This window comes from Aquila chrysaetos, chromosome 9 (assembly GCF_900496995.4).
Source record: "Aquila chrysaetos chrysaetos chromosome 9, bAquChr1.4, whole genome shotgun sequence".
Taxonomy (NCBI): domain Eukaryota; kingdom Metazoa; phylum Chordata; class Aves; order Accipitriformes; family Accipitridae; genus Aquila; species Aquila chrysaetos.
The window spans coordinates 40483629-40509566 of record NC_044012.1 but is presented as its reverse complement, the minus strand read 5'-3'; the positions used below and the strand labels follow the sequence as shown (position 1 = coordinate 40509566).

Here is a 25938-nt window from a genome sequence, read left to right as displayed (position 1 = left end):
ATCTTTGGTTCTAAGTTAGCAAAGCTGCTCAGCTATTTCACCAGAGCTTAGCAAATTCCCAAACCAAAACCCCTCAGTGGGAACAGCTCCTTCTGGTTTGTATCCAGCAAGAGGCTGTTTCCACTTCAAGAGCCCCTATTGATTACACCGATGTGAACATTTCTCTTCCTGTGCTAGAGACCAAACCATTTGATGTTCCACAAGCCACAGCAAACACAATTTAAATTGTTGATAAATGATTTGAAGAGTTGACTTTTCCCCATCTCCAGCATTAAAGAAACAGCATTTCTGTAACTGGTAACCAAACCATGATCATTGGCAAAGACATCTAACACGCCATTGTTAAGCTTTTTTTACCCTGACAGAATAAAATTCCACACCCCTCAGACACGAATGAAATTCACACAACCAGTTTACAAATTCCAAGACAAAAAGATTAGTTACTGATTCTGGCAACAAAGCCATGTTCAGGCAGTTGGCACTGTTGAGAGATTTCAGCTGAACATCATGTTCTCTAATGATACTAACACTACTGCAGCTCTCTGGCAAGCAGCATGAGAATATGAAGAAAGCTCATGTCTTGGCACATGAGCCAGTAGAGACAAGTCCAGGACAAGAGGAAAAAGGTGTAGGATTTTTAACATACTAATGACACATTTTTAGATGGTTTGAACCCTAAATCTGAACTCCTTACAGGTAAAGCTAGCCTGTTTCAGATTTCTTTTAAACATTGAGTATATTCAGCAGATGAGAATAAAACCAATTTCCTTCTTTGGAACAGATGAGAAAACCTCATTCCCTCAGAAACATTAAAAAATGCAGGCTGAGAAAGCAAACTGCGTAATCAAAGGCATGCTCTAGTCTGTGCAATCAGATGCAATGATATAAATATTGCTTTGTTACTCTGACAAAATGAAGAATTTCTTCTAGGAAAGGATACAAATGTGTAGAGGAGGCCGTTATAAGTGGTAGAGATAAAACTAAAGAAGAGTTATCTGCTTTTCCTAATGACATCATTTGCAAGTCGTCTAGATTTAAATCCACACCAGAATCTGAAATATCAATGGATTAGAAAATGGCTGGCTAAAAAGTTAATTTGTTCAAAGCCAGCTTCAGATGACTTTCTTCCATGTGATCAACAATTTTGCAGTATGCGTCTCAACTTCCTAGATATTTTTTTTCCCATAATGACTAACTTTGATTTCTAGACTACAAAGAGCTGCTGTTTCTATTAATCTGTCCAAGCATATTTTTCAATAATGAAATATCCATATATGACATGCCAAACAAAGGATTTGGACAGGCAAGTTAACCCCCAAAAATGGTTACAGAAAATGGGATCAACACCTCAGCTGGCAAGGAAAAAAAAAAAAAAAAAAAAAAAGAAAAGACAGACAACTGCATGCAGTTGTTACACTAATATACAACAACTCATATGCTACAAGTTTACAGACAAATACTTATTGGAAACAAATAATAATATTTGATCTTCACAGCATCACCCAGCTAGAGTAACTCCAAGTGCAAGCACCATTTTAATCAGGTATTAAACATTTCATGTAAACCTACTTTGATTTCCTGATTTATTAAAATTACAAGTACAGTTTGAAATATAAAAGGATATTTATACCTTTTCTTTCTTACAGACCTGTAAAACTGCTGAATTCTGAATTCCTCAGACCTCTCAAGGTGAATAGCTGATAAGACTTGCACTACAATGCAGGTAATACAGTTGAACATTTTCAACAAATTCCCACCTGGTTACTTTCTTTTTTTTAATATAGAAACACTGTCCTAACATGAACCTCTCTGCCAAATTGTGTCTTTAAAAAAGTAATTTTTCCACTGTAGACTCCTCAGAAAACTAAGTAATCTGCAGAAGTTAATTAAGAAAAATTAACCTATGATTAATGGGTTTTAATGTGCTATACAGAGATCATCTTCACTAGAAGAATTTCAGATGTTTTGAAAAGTTTAAAGTCTACATTTAAAGAGATTCCATTATATATGCTCTTCCGCAGAGTCCCTCCTCCTCTAGCACCCGATAATAGTATCACAGTCAATCTGATTAAATTTGCTTTACAAAATAGTCTACTTTCTTCAGTTGTTGAGAGTAGAGAGAGTTGAGAGTACAGTGAAACCTGAAATCCCTCATTTTGCACACAGCTGACCTAATGAAGCCAAGAAAGTGACACTGTTTTTACACAACTAACTTCTAGTTTACAATTTGTTGTTAAGTTGTACAAAAATGCTCACAGGGGAAAACCTTTATTCATTAGTGTGCCGAGATGGATGTGATATAAGAAAGGTGCATTTGTATTGTATTTACATGCAATAAGTCATGTACGAAGGATGCAGAACTGCCCAGCTATTGTAATGTATGAACATATTAATTAAATACCAAACTTTTCAAAAAAATATATTGCCAAGGAAGATGGAAACAGATCCCAATATAAATTTCCCATAGGAAAAAAAAAAAAAAAAGAAATAGAGAAAATAGAAACATAGCAGCCATTCACATTATTATCCTAGCTCCTTTTCTGCTGGCCCTGTTACACAGGTTTCTTCAGAAGTGGTAATACCAGTGAAAAGGATGATTGTCAAAGTATCAATGAAGCTTAAAAAAAGGCAAATACCATCAAAGGGGGCACATTAAGAGACCATAAGGGCAGCAGATGTCACAATGACAAAGCAAGCTGGTTACTTGCTGATAAACACATACAGGTATAATACAGTGTTAGAGTGAACAAAAATAATGAGAAAAAAAAAAAACAGAAAACAAACAATTGCATGGTCTATTCATAAGCCCCAATGGAGGTATTCCTGATTTGGGGGGCTGACATTCCCCCAGGTGGGATCAGCTTTGCCTTTCCAGTTTTAGCCAATACTGCTCTGCATACTATAGCATCTTAACTGCTGCCCAGATTTTTGTCTCTGCAAGGCTCCTCATACCTACAAAATCATTGTGGAACAGATGGCACTTCTAAAAAGACAGAGAAGAAGCTTTAACCATGGCTAGGGGAGCTATTCGTCCAAAATGCTCCTCTTGTTAAAGGAAATTATTTCTGGCTTTTGGTTTTTGGGTTTTGTTTGTTTGTTTGTTTTTAATTTATTTATTTTTATTGCTACATTTGCTATCCAGGTATTCCAAAATCGCTGAGAAACAATGAATAACACCTCATAAGGAATCTCATGAAATAGGTAAATACACTTCTTTCACTATCTGGAAAATGTAACACCAAAGGAGTAAACCATAATTTACAAGCTTGTGCCTATGGAAATGCCATGAACTGAATAGGTCTCTGATGCTGGACTCCCACTACTACTTTAATCTGAAGAACTTCACCAATATGTGACCGTAATTTGCCTAACTTTGAGTAACCCTGAATTTAAAAATGCTGGGTAGATACAAGCCTTCACTTACCACTGAAAAATGTCCTAGAAGGTGGCTGCTTCCAGAGGACTCCAGTTCTAACACACAGGTTCTCATGTATAAGGAAGTTACAGCTCGTCAGCAAACTGCAAATACAACAAACAAGAAGCAGTTGCTTCAGTACAAATGTTTAATAATGCAAATGTAAGCAGCTCAATGTAATGATAATGTTATATTCAGAAGCTGAATAATATAGGAAGTAAAAGTCCCATCAAAATATCATAAAATTTCCACTGAGCCTATTCCCTTCTGGGCTATTCCTTCCCTAAAAAACCAAAAAAACCTGACAATCCAACTGTTCCTGCAGATACTTATTTTATGTTGCATCTATTTTATCTTTTCTTTTTCTTACCAAATATTGACATATGTTCCTCTTGAGCTTAATTATATTGTAACAGTGATACTCTTCTGAGCATTGTACGTGCTGATCTTGGCAATAGCCCTTTTCGTGCAACTAGTTATGTTGTCATTATGTACCATATCTTGGCCTGTTTGGAGTTCTAAAATGTTTGTGATGGTGAATACAATCTGAGTCTTTTTTAAAAAGCAAGCTAATATAATCTAATTTCATCTTGTTTTATGCACTGCCCTGGCCTACATGTTTAGTAATCTGTTACTCTTTTTTTCTTTTAAATAAGTGATTCTAGAACTGATGAGAGTTACTATTCTCTAAATCTGCTTCCAGTTTAACAGAGACCAATTTTATCCAACAGCATGCAAAAGACTCCTTTTAAGATCAGTAAATTACTTGTATTTTGCTGGAGAAAACACAAATGTTTAAAACAAGATCGCTCGGCTTACAAGGAATGTACATACTACAAGCATCACTATCTTCTGTAACAACATGGCTAACATGTATTCACTTCCATCCAAAGGTAATGTTTATAATGGACAAAGTTGAATTCAGCCATGCTGATCAAAACAAACTCTGCTTGCAAATGTAGTGGTAAATTTTGTAATGATTGTTTAGTGCTTGGGATTATTCCATCTCCACCAGGCTGCTACACAGGTGTGTCATTTAGGGAACTCCTACAACAGCAACTGTCTTAAGAGACACTTAGGAATTGGGTTCATCTATCTCCTTCGTTGCCATGCTGGTGAGGAGGAGGAGTACCTAGAAAAAGCTATGGATTCTGTGAGGAGGTAATGTCATTTATTAGACCAACTGGTATAGCTGGAAAAGTAAACAGGCTGCCAGGCACAGAAGCTCTTCTTTAGAATTTGTCTTACCACTCTGTATGCTGGTGAACTGTAATGCGAGTGGTTCTGCCACTCTGAAAACACATAAAACAGACTTATAACTGGCCAACGCAGGGAAAAGGTTCAACCAGGATTTTTCATATGTTTAATATATCATATTTCATTTAATGTCTCTAATAAATCTGTAAAGGATCCATCCAATTGTACAAGAACTATTCCTGTTCAAAGTCTGTAATTAAGCACGTTTAGAGAAGTACTTGAAGATGGCATGGCAACACCACACCCTGCTGTTAGACAGGATCACAGGCCCAAGCCAGGGCAGGATTGGGGCAGAGTTCTCACACCAACAGGCTCGGTCCCTTGGGAAGAACCAGGTCTGGCAGGTCTTTGTGCAACCTACTCATTCCTGGGATGTAAACACCACAGCTGGGATGTCTTCATTTGGCCCTCTGACCTTTCGTCTGCTCTTCATCAGATACATGCTGAATACAGAATTACTTCATTAGCTTACAAGCTACTGCATCATTTAGGGCGATTCAATTCCAGGAAGTGATTATTAAGAGTGTTAAGAAATAATTTTGGGTGTCTACTGAGTAGACATTATATAGACATTATCTCTTTATTTAGAAAAGGAGTCTACAAATAACAGATTTCTTGTCTAGAAATCACATAATGATACTAGCAGACACTTGCTAACAATGTTTTAACGTTAGCCAAGGATAAATAGCTATAGTTTTCACTTATCCCCATAACATGGTGTCAGTAACATTTCACTCTGCCCTTCAGCTTCATGGTCTCTATTAAAACCACTGTATTAACCCAAATGTGACAGGACAGTCCCTCCCCAAAACATAGATTCCTGTAACCAGCTGCTAAACATGCCATGCTGCTGCATCATCTCCCAGGATATTATTTCCTTAGCGAGACAGAAAAAGCATCCCACACTGCTGCAGAACCTGTATGTTTGACATAGCAACATGATGTAATTTTATCATGAACAATGAGGTCAGCTGATCCACATGGGTCATACACCAGAGCTACACTAATTTGTGGTATTATGAAGCCTGCTTTACAACATATTAAAACACCTGGGATAAAAGGAGTACTTGCCCATCAGCAAGCTAGGAGCCTGTGGGCTACTTCTAAGGGATTCAAAAAAACATAAGAACAAATCCAGTTAGCATTAGACTTAAATTTACCAGAAAAGTTTTACAGCCCTAAAAAGTCAGGGAAAAAAAATAATTAGAACTTAGCTACAGCCTAAAGCACTAGTATTCTCAAGACACATACCAGTCCTGATACATAATAACCTACAAAAAAAAATGCACAGCCAGAACAAAACTAGCTGCGTTGGCTTCACAGGAGCATCCAGGAGCTGTTCATGTTGCCAAGGTAGAGTAGGGCATACTGGGACTGGGTACTTCAGTAGATAGATCATCACAGAAGAAGGATGCAATAATTAATTGCAGACCCTAAGCTCTTACCAAAACTGTTTTTGGTGTCCAACATGGGAAAAACAGTCTCCTCTTTACTCTGAAATCTGTCTAAAAAGAGGTAAAGATGCCAAGACTAAATAGTTTACTGTCAGCCTCACCTTCCCTGCTCCTGACAGCCTGACCTTGATGGGTACAAGTGTGTAGGAGAGCGTTGGCCTCCTGATTCTGCCACCTGACTGGAGGTTGTTGGAGTGGGAACTGTGGGGACCCCAGTTAACAACTTCAGCCCCTCGGTGACTTCAACCGTGGCGGGACGAGGGACGACACTCCGGGGCCGGGCACTGAGGCCGGATGGTAACGGCGCGCTCTGCACATGACATGTTTTCTCCAGGTTTTGAGAGAGAAGGTGAAGTAAAGGGACTGTGTGTTCTGTCCAAGAACACAGAATGGTGTCCTATAAACAGTATTCTTAAAATTGTTTCGTTGCAATGGAAAACGTAAGCTTTAGGAGAATATCTCCTGTGAAGAACCGCCGGGTTCCCAGTGAGGTGCTCCTCCTCACAGCCGGTCCTCCCCGGGGGGTTACATAACCTCAGGGGCAGCAGCTGCCCCCCTCTACCAATTTCTACTAAACACTTACACACTGACAACTACAGACTGTGAAACCCAGTTAAAATTATACAAGGCCACACGCTTTTCTTTCTTAAAAAAATGTAAACCCTTCACCTTTCTTTCCAGCTTGGAAGACGAGACTCCTCGCACATGCCCAGGGGGACAGGGCCGAGGTACCAAAACCAAACGTATTTTCACCTCGGCAGGGAAACGTCTGCGAACGAGGCGGCCGGAGAGGAGGGGGCGGCTGCAGCCCCCGGCCCGGGGGAGGCCGGGCCACCGCCCAGCTCCTCCTCACGCCCCCCGCCCCCGGGGGACCGGCTGTCAGTCAGCGGCAGACCGCTTCGTCCCCAGCGCTGCCGCGAGCCGGACAGCCTCAGCCCCTTCGCCGCCGGGCGGTGCGGTGCCGTGCCGTGCCGTGCCGTGCCGGGCCGTCCCTCCCGCCGTGCCCGCCCGCCGTGCCCGTACCTGCTCCTCCGCAGCGCGGCCACGCCGCCCCGCGCTACGGCCGCCGCCATGTTCCCGCTCCGCCGCCGCCGCCGCCTCCTCTGGTGCGTCCCGCGCGTGAGGGCGGGAGACGGGCGGGGGGCGGGGCCAGGCGGGGGGGCGGGGCCGGCGCGGCTGAGGGGAGAGCGGGGCCGGCGCGGGGCGATGGTGTGAGGGGACGGGGATGGGGTATGGAAGGGGTCGTTACCTGAAGGGAATGTGGTGTGTAGGGACGGGACCGTTCCTCAGGGGAGAAACGGAATGGGGAAACGGGTACGAAGGTGTTCCCCAAAGTAGGATGTGGTGTGTGGTGAGGGTTGTTCGCTGGGGGTGGGGGTGTGGTGAGGGGACGGGGTTGTCCCTGAGGGGATGTGGTGAGGGGGCAGGGTGGTCCCTGAGGGGATGTGGTGTGGGGACAAGGCTGCTCCGCAGAGGGGGTATGGTATCAGGACAAAGCTGTTGCCCAAAGGGAGGCATGGTTTGAGGAGAGGACTGCTTCTTGGGGAGCTGAGGATGCGGCAGTTGGGGTTCAGCTGCTTCTCAGTGTTGCTGTTGTTGAGGGGCAGGTAAGTCCTTGACCACAGATATGGGAACACCAGGGATGTCAGGAATGGGGTTTTACTGGGGGGGAAATGACACGGGACAGAGACAATGCTGTTCCTGCAAGTGAGATGTCGGGCAGGGTAGTGCAGTAACATCTGTTCCTACTCTGGTGTCCCTTGCCTGTGTCCTAGCAGCACAGAGGGCATTTTATAGAGATTATTTGGTTTCCACCCTCTTAGATGCATCCCTAGATAGACGCATAGATGCTACATTACTGGGAAGTAGCTAATTACCATTTTCTGACGGTGGTAGGGGGGTAGTTTCCTAGGGTGAATCAGTAGGGAAAGAATTCCAGAGTCCTGCCACTGTGTTTCTGCATCCTCAGTGCTTTAGGATACGGTCCTCTCAGCGGACCTGACTACATTTGTGATTAATGTTTGTTTGTTTTCCTGACCAGGCCTAAGTGAAGTCTACAACACCTTCATGTCATCCTTTTTTTTTCACATCACCCACAGACAGCAGCATAGTATCTGTACAAGTATCTTAGACATGTACAGGAAAGCCTTTTATTTTTAAATATGTAAAATTTGAGCAGACATCCAGATGCAGCCCTCATGTAATGGTAATATTATTAGCTGACTGAGTTGCTGGGATGTACATATATTCCATATGTAATGGTAGGATTGGCAGGAAGTAAAACCTCAAAGAAGGTGGGATTTGATCCTGTTAGGTGCTTTGCTACAAGCATTGCAAGAGCCATTATTAGCTTTGATGTCTAACTGCACCCTGCTGGTGGTCCTGACGGACAAGTTTCCCCAGAAGTGATTCAGAGGTTAAGGTGTAGTTAGATGAAACACGCTTGTTTGTAGTGTATATTAATTGACATTGACTGAACTGATTAGTGATCTGTCCTGATCTAATCTTTCTCCCTGGAATTAAAAGTAAATATGTGGACCTTTAACTATTTTAAAATTACTTTTATCATGTGTTTTGTTTTTACATTTGTGTTGCTTTTTTTTAACATCTGATAATATATTGTATTAAAAGATTATATAGACTGCACTCACTGAGGAATAAAACTTACTTCCCAAAGGGTACTGAGCTGTGCTAGACCTGTGCAGGTGAGCCAAGTCAAAGGGATTAATACCACAGTTGTTCTCTTAGCAAATGAGAGAACGGAGATCTTAGGGCTTGAGACCATTTGTTCAGGGAGTGCAGGAAGGAGTGAGAAATGTAACTCCTCCTGTGATCGGATTAGTGGGAAACATAACACCTCAACAAATGTTGCAGATCTAGTGAGGGAACTTGTGAAATGCAGAGATAAGCAATGGAATCCATGTATGTGAATGCAAAAGAAGCAGGTGGGGAATAAGGACTGTGAATCACTAGGAAAGAGTACATAAGGCAACAAAAGAAATCTGGGAAAAGTGTTGGCAAAAATACATGAAGCAGAGAAAGTGCTAAGAAAATCCATAAGATGAAGAAGGAAAACAAAACTAGGAAAAAGACTTTCTTTCTCCAAGACTCTTGGACTAGTCAATTCTTCCCTGAACAGGAAAGATGAAACCATATTAGCAGTATTTTATGCATCATCAGAACAGTTTAGTATGCACGCTTTTGCTTTATATATATATATGTATTTTTTTTCCCTGCTATAGAATTAATGACGTTAATCATGGCTGCTGTAGAGTAATTAAGAGGTAATAGTCCAGGCTAAGTGTTAGGAAACAGGGAAATAAGCCAGTTTGGATGAGACTGCTGTGCTAGAATGGAATGAAGAGAGTCAAGAAAGTCAACAGTGTCACAGTTCTGTTCTGAATTCTTAGGGAGGCATGGGATTACTTTTTGTTTAAAATTACTCAGTAGATAAACCATTATCAGGTGAAAAAATAAGGTAAGAAGGTCCCTTCAATATTCTGTAGAGAGATATGTTCAGTAGTTTGGATAACTCAGCTTTAGATATCTTTTTTTGTAAGATAGAGGTAAGTCTTACCTATCTAGCTCCCAAAGGCACTTTGGTGCCTTTTGAAACAGGAGAAGCACAATTTGTTTCAAAAGCAGAGGCTTACTTTTCTTCCTATGTCTGTTCATAACAAAGCAGAAAATGCACGGGTATTTTCCATCTATAGATAGGAATAGGACACTGTCCCTTTCTCCTTTGCATACAAGGATATACCATCCTCTGACAGTTTGTTTTTTTTCCTTAAATCTTGGTTTATTCTTGTTGATGCCTGAAACCCCTTTGTTATCTTCCAGAAGCTTTGGTCATCACTGTGGAATTCCTGGTATGAGAAGGCAGAGCAGCAGGATAGAGAGAGGATCCTTGCTGAACTGCTGTAATCATGAAGACAGTGATTTTAATTGTCCTAATCATCTTCACTTTGCTGTCTTCAGGTAAGGCTGATACAGGGAGGGAAAGAGAAAGGTGACCTCTGGATGGGTTACCAGGACACAAACTCTAATATGTGCTTTGGTTTTATTTTCTTCTGTGCAAAGAAGTTGCAGCTAGAACTATGCCTGTGATTTCCATTTGCCTGTATTTTTCTTGTTTGATCATTGGCAGATGGTGACCCTGTTAGTTTTGAAGCAGCTTGTTACACTAGTTTCTTAGTAATTCAGTGAAGGCTTGTTTCCTTTGAATAGCTGAGGTCTGCGTACTCATAAAAGCTGTCAAAATGAATCAGTGTTATTTCAAGCTGCTCCCCTCTAAAACCACAACGGGTTCTTTTTGGAATTGTGCCGAATTAACGTCAAAACAAGTGGAATACTAATGTCTGATGCTATGCTCAAAGAAATAAGAACTTCAATGTTTTAATTGTAAACATTATTTATTCCAGGCAATATTTTTGTTTAATATTAATAGATCGCCAGAGAGTCAAATGCTTAAATACCGGGAAATGACAATGTTAGAGATGATGTAGTGTTTTCTATTCATTCAGTCCTGGTTTTCATTACATGGTATAAGATTGTCTCAGGTTACATAACTGCATGGTATTTTTATATATAATAATAACTTTTTTCTCCTTAAATGTATAGTATCTTCTTGAGATGTATATGATGATGTATTTCAGAGTAGAAGGCATTTAATAGGAAGAATACAAAATAAATCATAGTACGTCCAAGATGGAATAAAATTGGAGTCTAAAGCAAAAGAGAAAATTTTGTTGACGTGTCTGGACTCCCATAAGATGTAGTTTTATAGTCAATTTAAACCAATCATACCCCCGACTCCTAGTGGAAAAGGAGGTTTCACCTTCTTCTTGCATCTTCTTAACCCCTTCTTTCTGCTGGCGCTGTTTTGGGTTTTTTTTAATTGGTTACTTAGTTTTCAGCTGGAAAAAGATCTGACAACTGAATAGTTCAGTTCTGCTACAGTTCTGCCCAGTGTTCCTGTGCAGGTTATTTAATCTCTTTGTTTGGCATCCAGAAATGAAGATAATTCTTACTAACTTTGTGCTTGAAAGAAGTAAGATTTTGAGGATTTTGTTGTTAATGTTTATTCGATACTCTGTTCAACATAGTACATGATTCTTCATTGTCAACAACCAAATTGTCCCTAGTTCCTGACTTTCATAGTGGGTGTTGTCATGGAAGATAAACCTCTCTATCTTGAGGGAAATCCAGCAAGGTACTTGTCATTGCTGAAGAAACACTTAGACAGTACACTGTTTAGAAACAGAAGAAGGTCCAAGTCACAGAATTGCCATCATAATTTTGAATAGTCCTAGATCCTCACCTCCTGGTTTGAGGGGTTTGGTTTACTCTATTATAAAGTAGCATTTAATTGTCAATTTCTTCCAACTTAAAATTTTCATATGTCTCCTCTGATCTAAGGTTCTCTGACCCTGGAGCTCTGATATGCGTCTTATTATTTAAAATCAGGTAGTATTTGTCTGGAAAGAAAATGGAAAGAAAATACTATTCTAACAAAGCATGGTGTTCGGTGGGAAATGCTGTTCTAACAAAGCATGTAGCTCAGTGCTGTGAGACACCTGGGACTTGGAACAGTAGTTATTGTCTCTTCAAAAAACAACAATCCCCTCTTAAAAGACTAAATTCAACAAAGCTAAAGCAACTTGATCCGCTCTCAACATCCTTCCTCCATATTTCTTGTTCTTTCACAGGCTTAGTTCTGAATTGCTAGAACTTTGTAACAGAAATATTAAGATTGGTATGGATAAATTATGCATGGGGATATGTGTGTGTGAAAGCATCAGAGGAAACAGCAGAGCAAAGGTTAGAAGAATGGCCTGTATTGATAACCAAGGACACAATTGACAGCAATAAAACTGATAAACCCTGGGGAATGGACTGTTTACATCAAGATTAGGAGGTCTGTGCTCTGATAAGATCACATCACAGTTGACTTGTTAGGAGAAAAACTGCAGTCTGATAACAGAAAGATGGTAACAAGGTTACCCTACATTGTGAGTGCCATTCCTCTTCTTGCTATCCCAACAGGAAAACAGACCATAGCCATACAGATGTCCTTGCTTTTGTTTCCTCATTTTGGGTGACAACCTTGCCTAAAATTCATGGAGCATGAAGCAAGGAAGATTCTGAGGCAAAAGGTCATGCCATAATAATTGTTGATTCTTGAAAAATCTACGCAAAAACTAGTTTGTTGCTGCCAGTCAAGGAGAAGCAAAGAGACTTAGTAAAGATTCAACAGCAAACATTCATTGTCCTCCCTGTTGGGCAAAAGTGATCCTGGTGAGACTGCTTGGGCACATCTCTTGGGTGCCTGTAAGTGTGTGGATATGTGAGTGTGAGTGAGCAGAATCAACTTACTTGTGAAGTTAAATAAAATAAAATAACTTCCTTCTTCCATAAGGTCTTAAACTGAGTTTTCTTTTTTCACTAAATCCTGCAAATCTTGACTTCTTTTTTGATCGTCCAGGGAAGAAATTCCGATGGTGCACCCTTTCTGACCTAGAACAGAGAAAGTGTGCTGAACTGTCCAAAGCACTTACGGCTGTGCTGCCCCTTGCTACTGTCAACTCGTTTGCTAGGATTTCTTGCATCAGAGCCCACAATACACATGACTGCATTGATAAAATCAGGGTGAGTTCACAGAGATTTTTAAAACTGATTTTGAGTTCAAATCCTCTTTTGAAGAAGTAACTGGTAAACAGAACTCATGGGAGAATAAAATGATACTGAAATGATGGTATTGCATATATGACAAAGTACACGGTAGCTTGAGAGGCAAGAATTAAAACCCATGAGCATTCTACTAGATGTATTATTTTACCCCAGCTAATGTCCTTGCAATTTCCAGGAAATAAGTAAAAAGCTGCTTGGAAATAAATGGACAAGACCAAACTAGTAAATTAAAACGTGCTCAGAGCATTCCCCTTGCTTGTGGGTTTTGGTCCTACTCTGACTATAATGAATATTTTCTCTTCCCTTTCTTCCCTGCTATTTTTAGCCCCTAGTCAGTCTTTTCTGAAGTAAAGAGCAAAGCCTTTATTCATATAAAAACCTTTAATTTGAAAAAGTTAGACATCAGACCTTTTGTAAGTGTAAGCTCTTGTAATTGACCAGTTCTGGACTGAAATTTTCATAATGCTATATGCTTTGAAAAAAAATCACTAATGAAAAAGGAAGATAAGCATGTGCTGTAGAATAATTTCATTAACATACCTAAAACTTGACTGGGATAGAGACTTTCAGTTTCCATTTTCTTTCAGTCCCAGTTGCCCTCAATGGAGTCCAAATCTGACCTGGAAAACAAAATGAAGAAAACCTTTCTTGTTGGTTCAGGGAATAATTTATTTCGTGTTTTCATTCAGTCCTGCAACCCTTGTTAATAGACTTCAGTTCCATTTTCTGGGTTACGGAAAGATTATAGGCAAGAGAACTCCGCGAAGGATTTTGGGTGTTGGGGGAGCAGTAGGAGAAAATAGGGGTTGCCTTTTTCTTCAGTGGCATCAGAATTGTGTTTTTGGAATGGAAGGCCCAAAGAAGAGGTGAGAAAGGATGTTACTGGAAAAGAACCAGTATTTTTTGAAGGTTACTCAGCCTTCATTGCTAACATTTCACCATGCTTTGTAGCAGGGATTCAATTAAAAGCAAAGCAAATGCTTGTAAAAATCACTGGTTGCTACTTCTCAGGCAAAAACTCTGCTCTTGAAGCTGCTCTGTTTGTTTCCCTGTAAACGCACTTGTTTTGAGGGTTTTGCTGTTGTTTTTAAGGTGAATAAAGCAGATGCTGCCTCCTTGGATGCTGGAGATGTTTACTCTGCTGTAAAGCTCTATGGTTTGACAGTGGTGGCAAAGGAGATCTATGATCAAGGTAGGTTCATAAAGCAAAAGAATAAGCTGTACTTCTGATTTGGTTAATAAATTGCTGTGCAGTGAAAGGCAAAGCTCAAGAATTCTTGAAAAGAAGTCTATAAGTTTTCATTAACTTTATAGGAGTATGGAGGTGACTAACAACTGTTTCTAAAATACTTAGTGATGATGAATAAAATACAAGTGGTGCTTTGTATCTAGTAGCCTTTCTGCCTGTGGTACTGTCACTAGGACAAATTGTATCTGCACTTGCCCGCAAGGAGTTCTACGTCTTGTAGGGAATAAGAAGGGGTTTATTCCATCTGTGTCAATTCTTATACCATGCTCTTTACTAGTGCAGCTGAACATTTACTAGTAGTTCTTTAAGAGATTAGCTTCTTTCATGACTTAATTCTCTCCTTCTCACCCTAAAGAGACAATAATGTAAGGTGGAGAATCTTGTTACAGTAAGATTCCTCTTCATTCCTGGCAGAGCTGAACAGTCTGTGCAATGAATGATTTATAAGGCAAGAATAAGTAAGTCTGAGCCAAAATCAAGCATACAGCAGAAAATACTTGTGGGACATGAATCTGAGAAGGAAGCCAAATTAGCAGATGGATGTAGGAAGAGACTAAGAAGGGGATAGTATAAGAACAGAAGTTAATTTTGTTTTGGCTGAAGAACCATGAAATCATAGCGGAATTGATATGTTTCAGGTGGTAAGCATGTTCTGAGGATAAGAAATAGGAGTTCTTTCCATTACAATACCTAAACAGTGTGATACAAATGTTCAAAACTCTTGAGAAGCAATTGCGTTGGATGATGGAGCTGGATGATCTTGTAAGCCTTTTCCGCCAGATTTTTATGTTCTTGCTTTGCGCATCACTTGCATTGCTCAGTTTGATGTGGTGCTGTGTAGCCAGTATATGGTAAAGTTGAGTACATATGTTTCATATGTCTAAGATTTTTTTTTCCTAAGCTATGTTCACAGAAGTAGTTGAACTCCTGTACACAAATGGAAGCTGCAGAATTGGGATGTAGTTATTTCTATTACATATTTTGTCCTATCGCAGGAAATTGTGTGTTTGCTGTGGCCATTGCCAAACGAGGAACTCTGGATATCCAGAGGCTACGAGGTGTGCGCAGCTGCCACAATGGAGCGAGATGGACATCAGGCTGGAATATTCCACTTGGCTTTCTCCTTGCAAGAAATTATCTTTCCTGGGATGAGGCGCAACCTCTGAGCCAAGGTGGGTAATAGGAGCCATAGGGCTATGTCTCGCCCTCAGCAAAAGTGAGTGAAATGCAAACAGATGTAGAATGAACTGAGCTGTGCAGAAATTGAAGGGCTTTGTGGATGAGATGTCCTCTTGGAGTGTTTTTGATACTGGCTCTTAGCTCTTTTCAGAACCCTTCTAGTGATCTCAAAGCAGCAGAATTGTTACCAAAGCAGGAAATCTTTGTGTTCTCTATGCAACAGGGAACAAATCTTTGCAATATCTAACCGGCACAAAGATGGTTTTAAACAAGCAAAATTTGATCACTCTGTTTCCAGCAAATGTTTCAAATTTGAAGTTTAGACAATGAAGCTACATATGCTGATTTATTTATTTATTTATTAAAGCACCATAGTCCTAATAATGTCCATGATAAGTTTGGCCCCTTTTCCTCCTTCCATTTTTTCCTATTTGACTTTTTTTCTTTCTTCACCCCCCCCCCCCCCCCCCCCCGGCTCCATCTGCAGTAATCAGTGAGTATTTCAATGCAAGTTGCATCCCCGGGGTTGGTGTTGCTGCTCCTCGACTGTGTGCTCTCTGCCAAGGACAAAAATCCTATGTCAGAGACAAGAACCACTTCTGTGAGACAAGCAGTAACGAACCCTTCTATGACTCTGAGGGGGCCTTCAGGTGAGCTCTGTGACACTGCTATGAATTTACCTTTGGGAAAAAGAACTTGTGAGGGAGGAAAAGGCAGGTGACATGTTAATAGGATGCCATTTGTCTTTCTGCAGGTGCTTGAAGAATGGAGTGGCAGATGTTGCCTTTTTAGATCACCTAACAATTACGAGTGCCACAGGTAATCCTAAAAACTCAGATTCCTTTTAACCTCTGGCTGTGCTTTCCTGCATGGGAGTTTGGGGGATACACCTATATTTTTGTTGTTTCCACGGAAAATTCAATCCCTGCAAGCAGTTCAGTGGTATTTCTTGGCTCTCCATGCAAGTCGGAAGGAAACAGAAGAGGAAAGAGTAAGTGAGAAATATTTGCTCATGGGAGATTCTTAGAATAGGAGCAGATGTTTTTATACAGGTGATTTCTTTAGCCTAAAGTCTCTGATGCAGCTGTCAGTATTTGCATTGCCTGAGTTATAAGGTTCCTTTTAAAATTCAGTGTATTGAGCTTCTAGAATGTGCAGTTCCTGTATACCTTTTTTGTATTTTTAAACTTAGTCGAGCTCTGTACCAATGTTTTTGAAGGTGGTTAGCAGTAGTAGTTACAGGTAAGTATTTTTAAACAAACATATTTACAGGGGTACAGCTTAAAGAGTATTTTGGAGTATCCCTGGCTGAGGTCCCTCTCTTTGTTAAGAGAAGAGCGTATCAAAGACAACTTTCCCAAGTGTGCTTGGCACACTGTGCTGCTTGCATAATCTTTGAGCAACCTCCTCTGAAAAACGTTTTACCTTCCATCTCTGTGCCTGCTGCCAAGTCATGTCTCACTTCATAGATTCATGAGTATCCCCTTGTTTCAGAGTCAGAACAACAGGAATATGAACTCTTATGTCCTGATGGGACTACAGCTGAGCTGACTGAATACAGCACCTGTAACTTGGGCAAGGGGCCTGGCCGTGGCGTCATCACCCGCCACAACTTCCAGAAGATCACCAACAAATTTCTTAGCATGATCCAAGTGAGTGGATATTACAAGCTGTATATCTCCAGACACAGGTTTTTCTTCCATCTTTGTGTGGAGATTACCACTCAGTTTGCCTTCTTTCTTGAGAAATTTATAGTTAGTGTGAACAAAGCACAAAAAAATGGTTGTTCTGGGGAAGGATGCTGCATCGGCTTCTGGAAGAAAGTTTTCCTTTTCTCTGAAATGTTCTTCTGTAGAAGGGTGGGAATAAATAAGTAAAGATGGGGAAGATGCCATAACACCCAAACTGGAAAAGGGCTAATGATGTTCATCCAGACCTGGAACTTACGTGAATTCTTACGTAGCTGAGGGAGACGCATAGATTCAGGCAGCGTTCACCTTTGTTCCTCACTTTTTCTCAACTTATAAATAGTATCTGTTACCTTGACATCCAGGAATCTATTTGAAGCTGAACCTGAAATGCGTATTTAAATGCAAATTTAAAGAATTTATGAAGCCATCCGGCCCTTAAATTAGTCCAGTAGACAGTGAAAAATTCAAACCAGTGGGCTGGGTTGTGCAGTCACGCAGACTCTGGTAGATAGCAGTTGTGCAAAATCTCTTCTTTATTGAGAGATCTTCATATGCCTTTGTCAGTGCACTTATTAACACATCTTAGCTGTGTTCCCCCATGCATAGCAATGGCTATACAGCACTATTCCTAGTACACTTCTCCGTGCTTTCTTCTGTTCCAGTACCATCAGGCTGAACAGAGCTACTTTGCACACAGTACTTCCCCATCATAAAGCACAAGAAATCTTGCACCCCTTTACTGCACTGATCTTTATTACAAATGTTTCTCACTCAGCTACACTCCCTCAGTTGCCTTTCCAGGGTAGGAGACATTGAGCATAGCCCAATAAATTGGAATAACTAAGATGGGAAAAAATTCTTCAAAAAAGTGAATCATATAATGCTTTTAGGACTGGAACCATCCACTCACTGCCGTACCTGTGGGCTTTGTCCCACTGTCATGGAACCCTGAGTGCTGTATTACAAACGATTGATATGAAGGGAGGGAAGGATGAGGCTGTTACTGGAAGGATGAGCAGATTTGTTGCAATTAAAAGTGTTGTTCTTGTCCTAGCGCCTCTTTGGGCGAAAAGGAAAAGAAAGAGCCAGGTTTGAACTCTTCACTTCAGCACCCTTTGGGGGAAAGAACCTGCTGTTCCGGGATGCCACTCAGCACCTGCAGCTTCTTGAGGAGCAGCTAGAGATTGCCTATATCCTTGGTCTGGATTATGTAGCTCTCCTTAAGGGACTAGGCCATGAAGGTGAGAAGCCTTCCAGAGGACTGTAGCTAAGGAAAGGGAAGAAAAAGTTCTCTTTCCATGTTATTCCTCCCTGCCAGGCACAGTGCATAGACCTAAACGTCCCTTAAGAAAGAAAGGATTGGTGCGTAGGTGAGATGATCTCACTGAGCTCCTTCCTTCCAATTCAGGGAGCTCTTTGGACAACAGGGTTGTGCGCTGGTGCTGCATCAGTGATGCTGAGCTTCGCAAATGTGAGGAGTGGGCGCTGAGTATCAAATCCGACCCGTTAGTCTGTGTCCAAGCAACTTCCATGACGAAATGCATTGAAATGATCAAGGTAGGAGACTCCCTCTGGTCAGAGTATATGATAAGACCGCACAGGGTGTGTATGTCCTTGTCTGAGCTGAACAAGAGGAAAACCAGCTTGTACACTAGAGAAACCAGTGGGAATGAGAGGGAATTTATGCAGGGGAATTTCCAACCAGTGGGGAAGTACAGCTGCTTGGTTACACAATTCATGCAAATCCTGTTTTTTGTTATTTTCTGTAATGCTGTTGGCAGAGTGGTGAGGCTGATGCAGTCACCCTGGACGCAACACATGTCTACATTGCAGGGAAGTGTGGATTGGTGCCTGTAGCTGCAGAATGTTATGGTAAGTTCTCATGTGACCTTAGCAAGAAGGGAGGGAATAAAAAAAGTACCATTAAAAATGTAGTTAAATTTCCACAGTTTGTGATGTTTTGTGATGGAAGCAGGAATCCATATATATGTCCAAATACTCTTCCCAGCTCTTCCACTAACTGGCTCTAGCATTTGGTCTGGCTGTTTATTATATCTCTTCTGTAAAAGGGACAGAGATGCTGACGTGGCTCAAGACGATTGATGGGGTGCTGCCATGTAATCTGAATGACAGCAGTCGCAAGATCCTTAATGGTTGTCTCTCCTCTCCAGGGGGAGATTGCACCCCAGCTGCTGAGAGCATGGAGGAAACAGGGAAACTAATGCTTCTTAAGCGCAAAGGTAACAGGACAACTTTGAGAAGGCAAAAGGTTTCAATTTTCCTGAGATTGCCTCTAGGATTTATGTAGGAATGTATTTGCATGTTGGTTTGGGAAAGAATTTGCTGTGCATGTTCAGTAGGAGCTTTACAGACAATGCCACGCAGCTAGGAGAAGAGCTTTGTGGCTAAGCAAAGAATACAGATCCTCTACTGTAACTGAAGATACTGTGACAGGATGAGGGAGGGAAGAGGGGGGCTGTAGCTGTGTGGAATACTTAATTGCCTTGGTATCACTGGTTGTTGTCATTGTTTTACAGCACTGCCGTCTGCTTATGCTGTTGCCCTAACTAAGAAAAATGCCAAACAGATTAACATCCATAACCTTAGGGGAAGGCGATCCTGCCACAGTCACCTGTATAGTCCTGGAGGATGGTTACTTCTTTCCAGATACACAGTGGGAACTCTGGAGAATGATACTGAGAACTGTGACATTGGCTCTGGTAAGAGCTGCTCTAGGTTATCTGTTGACTAGACCATGGAAATCTGAAGCCCCAAATTTGGGAGTAAAATGGAGATGGGGCCATGAGGATTTGATGAGCAAGTGGTGATTGCAGTCTGGGAGGGTGTTGGAGCAGCTCTTCTGCCTATCTCACTATCTGTGATTCTTCACACTATTTAGCCCTCTTCTTGCTAGCTATTAGGATGGAATTCCATTCCTGTCTTTTCCCATGCGCGAAGAGCCTTCAGAATACCTTGCCTTAATCTCACCTCAGTTTTCTTTACTCAGCTTATCGGAATTACTTTTGGAAGGGCTGCATGCCAGGAGCAGACGGAAACCTGTGCAAGGTGTGCATTGGAGACAGTGAGGTGGAAGGGGCTCGAGTATCTAGCAGATGTGCTGCAAGTCACAACGAACGTTACTATGGCAATATGGGCGCACTCAGGTAAGCTTTTTGTGAGAGTTAGAAATGCAGAGCAATAGCCAGAATTGGCTTATTATTTTGCTGATGGTTTTCTTTGGAGGTTTGTTTTTTGGTTTTTTTTGTTAAGCAACTGGCTATGTAAACTTTTGCTAGCATTTATTTTGTTTTCGTTGCAGTTCCTATAGGATGTTCAGCTGACTGGTGATTTAAAACAGTCTTGAAATCATTTCCAGAGCCAGACAATGCTTCCAAACATGTAAGGTTTAAAGCATTGGTACTGACTCATTAAAAACAAGGGATGAAAGACAGTTAGAAGGCCAGAGAGCAGAGGTGATGTGGTAAGAAGCAGTGTAGGGTGCAGGAGGTAATTAAATAGACTGAAGATATTAAAAAAAATAGTTGAAGACAGAGGAAGAGAAAAATATTGAAGCTGAAAGCACTCTTATAAAATATATATAATGCATTTTGTTAAATTACATTCTCTTTCCTGGCTAGGCACAGGTGAGGCTGCATAGACATTGTGCCACAACTTTGACTTGGGAGCTGCTTTAACGGATGAAAGGGATTGCCTTATCAAATAGGTGAACACGGTCCACAGAGATCTATATTGACATCACTAACTTGTTCCATGTAACAACCAAGTAATTACAGATGAGAGGGATACTTCCAGCTACTCCTGGTTTAGCTTCAGATGACTGTCCAAATGTCAGTCGTCGTGTAGTGGCTGTCTCTAATAACTTCTTGTTTTTTTTCCTGCACTAGGTGCCTAGTTGGCAATCCCAGTGGAAGAAGCTTTGGAGATGTAGCTTTCCTGGAACACTCTAACCTACTCCAGAACATAGAGAGTGAGATGCAGATATTCTCTTTTCCTTTGAGAATGTTCATTAGCGTCAGTTACTTCCCACACGGTGACCATCACTCATGAGGATCAGCTTTTACAGGTGTAATCTAGGTCCATGAAGTTGTGTTTGTGACTGGAAAGTTGCAAGAACCTTCCTGCATGTAGGTGTTCCAGTAAAGCTCAAAATTCAGATACTGTTCAGTTTTAGAGAGGAAAGAGGAAGAATCACTGAGTGCAAAGATCAGTGTGTGTGTTTGGGTAGTATTCATCCTTGGAGACTGTGCTAATTTTTGGAAAGCTCAAAGCTTTAAAAAGCAAGTGACCTTTCCCACCAGACCTTCTCCCATAGGCAGCCATAGCGCATGTACCTGTTCTTTTTAATCAGAGTTTCAAGAATTGAAATGGCACATAAGGGCGATGCTGTGGGCTGTTTGTGCTAGGGGGTGTTCTATGGCTTCATCATGACACAGAAACTTCCTCATGTAGTTTCACAGGCACTTAGGAATAAACAGTCCAAATAGCTTAATAGGTAAAAATACTGCAAATTATTTTGCCTTTCACCGTTTCTAAAACAACATTGTTACTACGCTGTGAAATGTTTAATTTCCTCTGGGAAATACTGATCTTTGCAACACTCTAGCAATTGGATTTTGTTGATGAAAATGGTTTTGGCTACAGTAGCTTAAATCCTCAATCTCTTAAATTTTGCTTACTTCTCTAACAGCCAAAGTATGCTGTCTTTTCATAGAGTTGAAGAGAAAGGGAAGCCCCATTTTGTTCAGTCCGATAAAGCACACTGAAATTCTCTTTTAGGCAATTTCAGTAACAGAAGAGACTTTTCTAAGAGGAATCTCTCTAAAATCAAGTGGAGTTATAAGGGCCTGGAAACCCACAGGAATTCATGCAGCAATGAGCAGTTTGTTTGGGGAAGCAAAGGAGATGCAGGCTGAATTGCTTTGTTTTCAGAAAGCGATCTGATTACAGATGAAGATGAGACATGATAAGCTGTTCATATGCCTTGATATTACTCTAGTTTTTAGTTGATAGGTGCAGCTTAAGTTCACTGACCTGTTTCCTCAGTGAAAACACTAGCTTGCTTCTTACGCGTTCCTAATAAATGACCATGGAGCATGGTGTATTTGTTTTGAACATATTAGCTAAACTTCTTCCTCTCAATTTTTAACATTTTGCATGAGATTCACCCTGTTTTCTCTTTCATTTTTTTAAAAGGATTTGCTTTCACTTCATCTTCTTTTCAGATCTGGACAGCTCTGGTTGGGCAAAAGGTTATACCGCTATTGACTTTGAACTCTTGTGTCGGGATGGAACGCGTGCTGCAGTCACAGAATGGGCAGGCTGTAACCTTGGCCCCATTCCCCCCAGCACAGTCATGACTCGACCAGTCACTGTCACTAAAATCTATGACTTTCTAATGAAATCCCAGGTAAGACAGAAAACAGGGAAGAAGTTAGCATGTTATCACTTGTTATGTATGACTGCTGAAAACCCTTTAAAGATCAAAAGCTTTATGTACTAAATACATGAAGTGCCTTCAGGTCCAATGTGAAAGAATTAAGAATGTGCATAGGATATTGAGAAAATAATTATTTGGATTCTCTAAAGGGGCATTTTGGTACCAGTTGCCATTCTGCAGTGGTCATACTTTTGCTGAGAAATAAGCCACTGCAAAACTGCATCTTTTTGTACCAATAAGGACAGTGCTAGGTGAAAATGGAACCTTTTTTCTGCTAGATCTTGCTGTAAAACTGAGGGTCACCAGCTCAACCTTGCTATTTATGATTCAAGCTGTAGAACTTATTTCTTTTCTGTTTAGGAATCTCTGGGAAGCAAACTGGATTCTGAATTCCATCTCTTTCAGTCGAGGAAGTATGGTGAAAGTGATCTGCTTTTCAAAGATACTACTCAGTACCTTGTTCATGCAAGTCACATGAGCTATCAGGAAGTTCTTGGAGTGTCTTTCTTTCAACTGGCAGAATCAGTATTTAATTGTACACCTGCAGGTAAAGTCAAGTTTTTAATTGTGAGTTAGAGAAAAATGCAAAGCAGGAAGCCTTCTGTGCATAGCTATTGCCCTTTTGTTTAGACTGAATGGAGAACTATGTTCTAGATAATCCTGTTTAGTAACAATTTTCCAAGGAGTACTGTGTTTGGAGCTCCTTTAAAGCCTCTTACAACTCCTATCCAAAAGCACTGAAACTGGAGCTCTGCAGGAACAGAATAACCAATACGTTTTAGAGCAAATATGAGGTTACTGAAATAGGACTGTTTTATTACCGCTCTGAAATTTTTCCCTTCAATTCCAAAGATCAGTTCTGGGAAAAGGGAATATAATGTTCATCTGGATATGCCAAACTTGGGAAAAAGATAACAAAATTTTATATTTAATTCTTGAATTAATCTCCAAATAAGTTAAATAATTTCCTTTTTAAAAAGAGTGCCTTAGAGAACTCAAGATCAAAACCTTTATAAACTTAAGGAATGGCTTTTTCATGATTTTCCACTGTATGAAGTATGCATTTAGCTATCACTAAAACTGAAACTGTCGCTAAGCCAGGGTCAAGCTGTTTTGGGATCTGAAAATCTGTATTGAAGTAAATGAAGATTACACAGCAAATTAGAATTCTGTGAGTCTAAGCTGTTAAAGGACTAAAATTCAAAAGGGGAATTTTATCTCTATTCTGCTGTTTTAGTGAATAGTATCTGAAGAATGTGTTATTTTTAAAGCTGATAGCATCTTTAAGTGTATACTTTTACTGGTTTGTAGGCATCTTAGACTTCTGCAAACAGGATATCTGTGCATCCTCATCGAACTGACAGCTAATACAGAGGCTTTGTAAGGCATATATATCACCGTCAATGTTGAAAACAAGGAAATATGCCAGTCCAACCTATCCAAAGCAGTCAGCAAGGAAACAGTCATCTCTAGAAAGTATGCTGAATACTCTTTTTTTTAAAGCAGATTTTTATGTTTATGATAATGTAATACTACTCACATGTCACCCCTTTCTTGTTTGGAGCATGGCATCATGTGGAACAGCACAGGCCAGTCTGCATAACCCACAGCACAGAACTAGGATCAGCAATTCTGTACAACTACTATGGAGAAATTGGCATTTTTGTGGAAATAGCAGTGCCAATAACATGGACTAAAATACAGACTGTCATGATTGGCACAGGTTAGTTAGTAGCAGTTTGCCTTGCTTGTCTTTATAAACTGTTTCCATACAAAACCCAACCAAACAAAAAATCAACTGACATTTTGGTAGTTGCAGCATTGTCCTGCTGTACCCATGATTTTGGTTGCAGCTAGATAGTCCTTGCTGAATACATATATATGCTATAGGTTGTATATGTAACCGCTATCAGAATCAGTACTCTATTCTGCTTTTAACGGGGAAGAATGTATTTGCTTTTTTAACCAAGGATTTATAGTAGTAAATCAAAACATTTTTATCTGACAAATTAATGTATTAAGGCATCTAATAGTGAGCAGAACTGGATGCTCGCAGCCTTAACGTGAAGAAAAGCAATAGATATTCATCCTTGTAAAAAAACTCCAACTTTGAATCTATGATTCTATGAAGCATCAAAATATGATTTATCAATTAAAAGAATTGGTTTTACAAGCAGAAACTGCCTGAACATGATATGAAGCCTTTTGAACAGAATGCATCATGTATTCGTTTTGCCTGTTAGTGGATAAAGATTTAGAGTGGATGGCTCTTCATGGTCAGGGCTCATTTCAGTTTGCAAGAGTGTTATCACCTTCTGCTCCCATGCACCCTGAACCAGGCAAGGTTAAGATTTTTAATGAAAAAAAAAAAAAAAATTCTTCACCCCAAACTGTCCAGTCCTTGCTACATATATTGCAGTTGTATTAACCTCAGCTAGCAATAAATGACATGCAAATAGTGAAGAAATGCTAGCTGCAATAGAGATAGTCTCCATGTATCTGCCATAAAAAGGAAAAAATGTAAAAAAAAACCCCTCCACCAAAACCAACGTGAGGCAGCAGTAAAGTACTCGGTTGTAAAATACACTGCTAAGAATACCTGGTTTTAAACAGTTAGTTCCATGCCTAGCTTGTCTTTCCTGTTGTTTGACTTAGTCACCCCTCTCTTCCCCCTTTTCACTTCCTGAGAAAGAAAAAATTTGCAATCTATCTGACCAATAGCAAGGGGTTTAGATTCAGTGCATCTTAGCTGAGACTGTTCTCTTATCTACCCATTTGTTCCATTGTTTGACATCATTGACTAATCAAACAACAGAAAGAGGATGCAAGTGCAAACTCATCTACCTTTGAGAGAAAAAGGGGAAAGCTAAACGGTGAGTGAAGCAAGTCCCACTATGGTAACAGAGCAAAATCTTCACAGACTGTGTGGCTGTCAGCCAGCTATAGCCCTGAAGAAGCTGGGGAACAGGAGCAGGATGCTTGTTTAGGTCTCTGAGGTACTCCCTTCCTTTCTTTACTGGGGCTTACATGCCATCTGCAGGACCCACGCAATACTGCACTTCAATCAGAAAAGGGAGTTATGAGGAGAGTGAAGAAATACATCTGCCAGCTCAGTTTTGCCAAGAGCAGCATGCAGCTGAATAGCAATAAATTGAAAAGCTGGGTTATACACAAGATTTTAAGGGTTGGAGGGGCAGCGGTGTTGTTTTCTGGCATAGACATTACAGATGCTTAATAGGCCTTTTTGATGTTCCTATGCTTCAGCTTTGGTTTAAAAGCACCAGTTTGATGCTTTGCATAGACTGTAGTACATGAACCAGCAGCCTGCTTCAGCTGTGAAGCTCTCAGTTCTGAATCTAGCAGGAACTGTCTGTGCTGTCTCGCTCCTATTACCTTAAGAGATGGATGCTGTCTCAGCGCTATGAATAGTAGCTAGGATCATGCTTAAAATCGCCCTGGTCTGTTTCTGTTCCTGTTAAAGCATGGCTACGGATGAATGAACACTAGAATTGCTGCTCCATGCCTCACTAACAGCCCACCCAGTT

At 40.6% G+C, this 25938-nt stretch overlaps 2 protein-coding genes across 8 annotated transcripts in view; one reads left to right on the top strand and one right to left on the bottom strand.

Annotated features, from left to right (window-relative positions):
• Window positions 1-7219, bottom strand: part of PISD (phosphatidylserine decarboxylase) — a 29889-nt gene extending 22670 nt beyond the window's left edge. Inside the window, exons 1-2 of the mRNA XM_030024355.2 lie at window positions 7150-7219; window positions 3425-3519 (exon numbers count right to left, since the gene is read on the bottom strand). Of these exons, the coding sequence (XP_029880215.1) occupies window positions 3425-3519; window positions 7150-7199 (145 nt within the window). The 5' untranslated portion in view covers window positions 7200-7219. The remainder of the gene's footprint in view (window positions 1-3424; window positions 3520-7149) is intronic.
• Window positions 1704-24573, top strand: LOC115345848 (melanotransferrin-like). 7 transcript variants are annotated; one of them, XR_003924947.1, is made up of 19 exons: window positions 7548-7733; window positions 9967-10104; window positions 12611-12774; window positions 13909-14008; window positions 15061-15237; window positions 15732-15894; window positions 15999-16063; window positions 16739-16896; window positions 17990-18176; window positions 18344-18492; window positions 18717-18807; window positions 19107-19175; window positions 19473-19655; window positions 19943-20099; window positions 20841-20923; window positions 22179-22363; window positions 22754-22940; window positions 23705-23869; window positions 23958-24573. XR_003924947.1 is itself a non-coding variant. In XM_041125691.1 (18 exons), exons 2-18 carry the CDS (start codon window positions 10053-10055, stop codon window positions 23752-23754), a joined length of 2220 nt encoding a protein of 739 aa, XP_040981625.1. In that variant the 5' UTR covers window positions 1704-1723; window positions 9967-10052; the 3' UTR covers window positions 23755-24573. The 7 variants fall into 7 exon arrangements, 6 of the variants coding, with proteins under 6 accessions (XP_040981625.1, XP_029881191.1, XP_029881190.1 ...); XM_041125691.1 differs by lacking the exon at window positions 7548-7733 and adding an exon at window positions 1704-1723 and having other exon boundaries at window positions 23705-24573; XM_030025331.1 differs by lacking the exon at window positions 7548-7733 and adding an exon at window positions 7305-7335 and having other exon boundaries at window positions 23705-24573.
• The last annotated feature ends 1365 nt before the right edge of the window (window positions 24574-25938 follow it).